This window comes from Lissotriton vulgaris, chromosome 10 (genome assembly GCF_964263255.1).
Source record: "Lissotriton vulgaris chromosome 10, aLisVul1.2, whole genome shotgun sequence".
NCBI classification, from domain to species: domain Eukaryota; kingdom Metazoa; phylum Chordata; class Amphibia; order Caudata; family Salamandridae; genus Lissotriton; species Lissotriton vulgaris.
In genome coordinates, this window is record NC_141698.1 from 341,608,109 (window position 1) to 341,614,108 (window position 6,000).

General features: G+C 39.1%; 1 protein-coding gene across 1 annotated transcript in view; it reads left to right on the plus strand.

The window, feature by feature from the left end:
* Positions 1–5,178, plus strand: part of LOC147685206 (D-serine dehydratase-like) — a 587,829-nt gene extending 582,651 nt beyond the window's left edge. The window contains exon 8 of the mRNA XM_086941117.1: positions 2,658–5,178. Within this exon, the coding sequence (XP_086797243.1) occupies positions 2,658–2,747 (90 nt within the window). The 3' untranslated portion in view covers positions 2,748–5,178. The remainder of the gene's footprint in view (positions 1–2,657) is intronic.
* Positions 5,179–6,000: the final 822 nt, after the last annotated feature.

Sequence of the window (6,000 nt, forward strand, 5' to 3'; positions counted from 1 at the left end):
TTGCTCTCTGTAAATGTCTGATGTGGATAAATAAGCACCTGGCCCCAAAAGTAGTGCTGGTTGCCTCCACCGGCAACAACCTGCTCAAATTAAGCACTGATCCCAGTTATTTCATTCAGATGACTCATCAACAGAACAAAATCAAAAGACTCACCTATTACCACAGCAGAGGTTTACACATGGGATGATTTGGGTGCACAACTACAATACACCTTATTTTGTTGGTGATGTAAAAGTAGTGAATGGCGAGCAAGTAGCTTCAGTAATCGGAAGTGAGGAGGCCAATGCCAAGGCAGTCAAGACCAGCAGGTCATTATCCAGTCCTGAACCACCTGGCAGTGTATGAAAATCACAAGCAGGTCACAGAGAATTTGACTGTTGACAGACTCTGATCTACAGTGAATTCGTACAGGCTGTAACAATGCTTGCCTGTGCGCATGCACACATTTGTATATCACTCAGTCCCCAACATAACGCACCATATCTAGTGGGATTTCAACTATGGAAGTTGAGAACATCCTATTAAGTACAAGGAGTGTGGCATAGACACTTGGTGTCCTGCATGCATAAAGCCCTCAAGACAGACAGAACTAAGAAGGAGCTGATAGCCAGAACAGCACGTTGTACAAACCAGGGAGCAGCTCAGGGATAGTGAATGGAGGACGACGTGCCTTAATAAAGGGGGTCTCGGGGAATAAGATGTTCAAATTAAGTCTTTGCAATTATGTGTACTGTACCTAGCTTACTCCGATTAAACACACACACAGTTACTCTTGCTTTTGTATTGGTTCATTGCGTCTGCACACAGTACCAAAGAGAAAAAATATAATAAATAAACATTGTAAAAGGTGTGAGCAGTAGGATAGATGGGATCTCTAAGCCGTTTGAACCTACATTTTTGCAATCTGTAGCCAAAAGCATAACATAAAATCTTGTGTGCCGTGCAAAATGCACTGAAGGTCCCCGTTGATGCCTTGCCCTGTTTACAAAGTCCTTTTTCCTGTAAGTATGACTTAATCCATACCTTCTGGATAAACGCTATGTGAATGAACATGAAGAACTTCCCCACACCATCTCATAAACTACCAAGGACCTCAAGTTGAGCAGGACGCAGTGGTTTGTGCTGGTGCTTGCAGATGGTGTGGACTGACCAATGGTGCTGGCATGTAAGAGGGTGGTGAGATGTGTGGGGCAAAAATAAAAGTGAAAAAATAATCCCACTTATCTTGTATGCACAATGTCCTCCTCCTCGCTCGGTTCTCCAGGCAGAGAGCAACACCAGGATTGGAGGAAGCAGCCTCTCTTGCCGCTCCCAAGGGCACTGGAGCTCTATGCTGTCTCTAACCCAGCTGTCTAGGACAGCTAGGTTTGAGAGGTTTAAACTGCACATGTCTGGCTGGCCGTCGCAAGACTGCCGGCCGAAAAGACTTGGGCACTTTAAATCCAAGTGCGTTGCTTATCAATGCTTTCTGCTGCTGCCTAACTGGCAGCAAGGGAGACCTTCCCGAAACGCGTTGAGTTAATTCTGTTGTCGATTTTGCTGAAATAAATCCTTGGATGCATATTGGGCTCGTGTTTTTCATACTGGAGGAAAGAAGTGTGTGGGATCACGAATGAATATATATATATATATATATATATATATATATATATATATATATATATATATATATATATATATATATATATATATATATATATATATATATATATATATATATATATATATATATATATATATATTATATTCAGAGGTACTCACATGGGGTCTGGACTTTTTAGGAGTCTCCCTGGCTGCAAGTTAGAATACTGTAATATTCACACATCGTGAAACTGTCACTACCACCTCTATTAGTAATTCCAGGTATGTGAATGGTATTCCTACACTCTGCAAATGAGGACCTCAATGTTGATGCATAATGTGCAAAATAATTAAACTAACGGTTGCTCAGGTACAGAACAGGTATCAGGTGAGGTGCAGCATAGATAATAACTGGTAAGGTAGCTCATTTGGTAGAGCACTTTTTGCAGAGATATTTGCAACCTGCAGACTTCAAGAATGAATCTCAGCATAACTAAGTCAATCTTCTACATTTCTGAGGTGAATACAAAGGGCCCTACTGAAAAAGGCAGATTTCTTCATATGTAAATTACTCTTACATCTGGGAGTAACTTTACTCTTTCTTGCTACTCACCATTTCTGAGTCTGACTTTATTTCTACATAAAGACTTAACATGTTTTTACCCCTGAAAACAGAGAATAGAGACACATTTACGAGGGTAAAGTTACTGCTCACATGTAGTTGGACATCACCACTACAGGGATGTAGATCTACCTTTGGTAAAGTATAGGAAAAAAGAATAATGTTTATTGAAAAATGTTAATGTAAATTATTAATGTATAATAATTTACAATATTTATTTTAAACCAAGAACATAAAATAAAATGTTACAGCACATTAACGTACAAAATGCAGTTAGTGAATAGCCCTGGTGAGTTTCATGGGGTTGAGTAATAGCAGCACCTGTTATTTGCAGAACGTATAGGCTGCAAGACTCTGGCGTTGCACACTATATTAAGATTTTTTTTTCAATGAAGTCCAACCTGTGATGTGACTTTGTGTGACTTTGTTTTTTTCTTTCTTCCTTTTTTCCAGTCCTGTGCTACAGCGGCCATGCATACTGTCTATTATGTCCATTCAGAAGGGAAGATCGTGGCGAAATGGACGCCCACTAGAGGCTGGTAGAAGAACTGCATGCCTGATGTGATAGCTCTCCCCATGTGTCCTTGTGCACAATGTCTTGTGTGCATGTTTGGGGCAAACTAACTCTATATGACAGACTGGGAATAGAGGAGCTGTTGGCTGAGTAGATATACGTTTAGAAGCATTCCATGCTCTAAGCACCTGCATGCATTGAAATAGAACATAATTGAAACATTTTCAGAAATATTTTCACACCTTCAGTAGACAGATAGGCAGAATCTTTTTTCAATTATCAAAAAATAATCATAAAAGTACAGCAATAAAGCTTAAATATTTAAGAAATATATTAAAAGATAAAAATACACAATTAGTGGTCAGAAAACTCATTTCAAAGACATATTAAGAAGGTGACAGAACCAGGTATAAAAAAGCAATTATTTCCAATAGCTTAATGCTGACTTTAAGAAGCTCCCCTCAACTTTACATATAGCTGGTGGATCTAACATCTTTAAAAAGAACAAAACTGATTTACATTCAACAAACCCATGATCTTTAAATACATGTATCAAAAAATATCTGCAAAAATTATTATATAATGTGCAAAAAAAGACAAAGTGAAAAAGTGTTTGAGGGTAGAATTCATCACATGGACATATTGAAATCCCTGCAGGGTCATATTGACCTGAAGGAAAACATAGAAGGCTTTGAAGGAAAACTAGGTGGAATATAATGAGCAGAGATCTCTACCATGCCTATATAACAAGATTCAAATATAGCTCCAGGCCTGGAGATATTTGAATTAATCCATATTCTTGTTTCAATGGCTTCTTCAGCTCCTCCCTCTCTCTAGATAGTGTATCATGGGTTATACACTTCTCCTAAACCCATGCCTTTTTGCTCTTAGGATATGCCCTACAGGCTGCTAATTAGGTCTGGCCTTCTAAGCATGATGGCTAACTTTTAATATAATGTAGTCGAAAAATCAAAAACCTATAACTGCAGGCCTAGCCATCTTCGTTGACAGAACAATTCAATGAAGTGTGGCGATTACTCCAAAAGGCTACCACAATAAGGGTCCTAATTTTACATTATCCTCCACATAACCATGCCTAGTTTTTCACGCAGGGTGAAATGCAGGCTATTGGGTGAAAGCCCTGGGAGCTGCCTACAAACATGTTTTTCTTCTACCTGCAGATTCTGGTTGGGTTGGTAACCCCAAACAGACACCCCATAACTTAGAATTGGAATACATTTGAAATTATATACTTCCAGAAGAGGGAGGATTCGTTTGTTCATAATCTTCTGGGAAAAACTACGTAGGGCACCTACAGCTTAGTTAAATTTCACACGCCTATCAGAGAGGCACTGTACCCAGGAATTGGAGGAGTCAAAGGTAATACCCAAATAGAGGAAGTACGCCACCTTGCCCATATTCTTGCCTTGATGGAAATAGCTCTGACCTTACTGTTGGTTCTACTGCAGACCATGTAATAGGTTCTACTAAAGTTAGTTTCAAAATTTAAATTGCCCATGAATGCCAAAAAACTATTAATCAATGCTTTAAGTCTGTTCTAGCCATTAAAACAGTGTCGTAAGCAAATATCAAAACAAGGACGGGTCTAGACTTCAAATCCGGCTTGTCCTTACAATATGTAATTAAAAAGGGATTGAGGTCATTTATATCAAGTAAAAATAATATTGGGACAATGACACAACTCCGTTGAACCTTCCTCTCTAGTGCAAAGGAATCAAAGCATTCACTCCCTGGGCCATAGCTTACTGAAGTTTTGCTTTACAGGTAGTAAAGTTGTAGAAAATGTGTAGAAAATCAATTAAAGCCTTGTCCAGCCCTATGCCCAATAAAGTAGCCAGACATTTCATCGATTCACTTGGTCAAAGGAACCACTAACATCCTTAAGTGATAAAAACAACTGACCTCGCTTGGCAACATTGTATTTGTTAATTATTAGATGCAGGTGAAGACATTGTTCTATTGTGCCCAGATCAGTTCTGAAACCATATTGGGCATCAGATAGAACATCCTCCACCCAATACTGGATCATTTGTAAGATAGCCCAATCAACCACTTTAACCACGGAATCCAACTGAGAGATTGGTCTATAACAACATGATTCTTGCGTGTTGTCTGTTTTAAACCCTGGTGCAACAACAGAAGTGTGCCATGAAGATTGTATTTTCGAGTTGCAGGCAGAATTAATGTTATTGGTGATGGCTGGGGCCCAAAATTCCAGATTAATTTTGTAAAGTTCCACAGGGACTTTCTCATAATTTTCACACCTTTAATAACAATTTGTGTAGAGATTGTTGAAATATGCTATTTCTATTGTTATCAACTGTAATTTTGATAATTAGTGCTTGGCATCTTAGCCTCAATGTGGAACATACAGAAACCCATACCCCCATGCACTTTGTGAAATTTCTTATTAATAAAAAGTTGTACTCCAAATGTAAAGCAGTGCCCTTTCTCAGGACCATAAGAAATTGGCTTCTTCGACACGAAGAGTTTCTTTGCTACCATGTGGTTGAACATTAACAATTGAAGGTATTCTGAGGCTCGGAAAAAGAGAAGAATATGTTGAGAAGAATGAGGAAAATGCCAATTAATTGCACAACTCAGTGTGTGTGTGTGTGAGTGTGTGCATGCTCACCTATGTAAGTGTGCTCTTAAGGCCATCCACATGACTTCCCACCAGCTAGGGAAGTTCTAAGATGATCCAGCAGTATCTTTGTATGGGGTTGCCAATCTCCTGAAGATGTTACAGGGGGGAGATATGCTACCTCTTCAGAATATGTGTATATGATGTTTGATCCTCCTTGGGAGTTGTGGAAATAAGGAGTTGTCCTAGGAGTATATGTGCGTGCAATTGAATGATATGTAAACACAATTGGGATGTGGTTGGAGCTAGGTGGGTCACTTCTTCCAACTTCCAAGGAATGGCATAGGAATTTGACAGCTTGATCCTTGAGACAGGAATAATTAATACGTTGGCTTATCCTGAGTTCCTATTGAAATGGCTGAACGGCTGGCATCTCAGTACCATTTAGTGGTCTCTATTGAACTATGTGGCCTTCAGCCTGCCTTACAATTCTCTCATTTGGCTGTTTAGTCCAGTCATGGCCTTCTTCTCTCCTAGTCTGGATTGAAAGAGGCCCTGTCATGGGGGCACTGTTATTGGGGGCTAAGTATGTAAAAGAGTCTAACCAAATAATACATGTAAATATAAATATAAGGATTTTGATGTGTTTGAAACTATGTATATAACATTGCATTTGG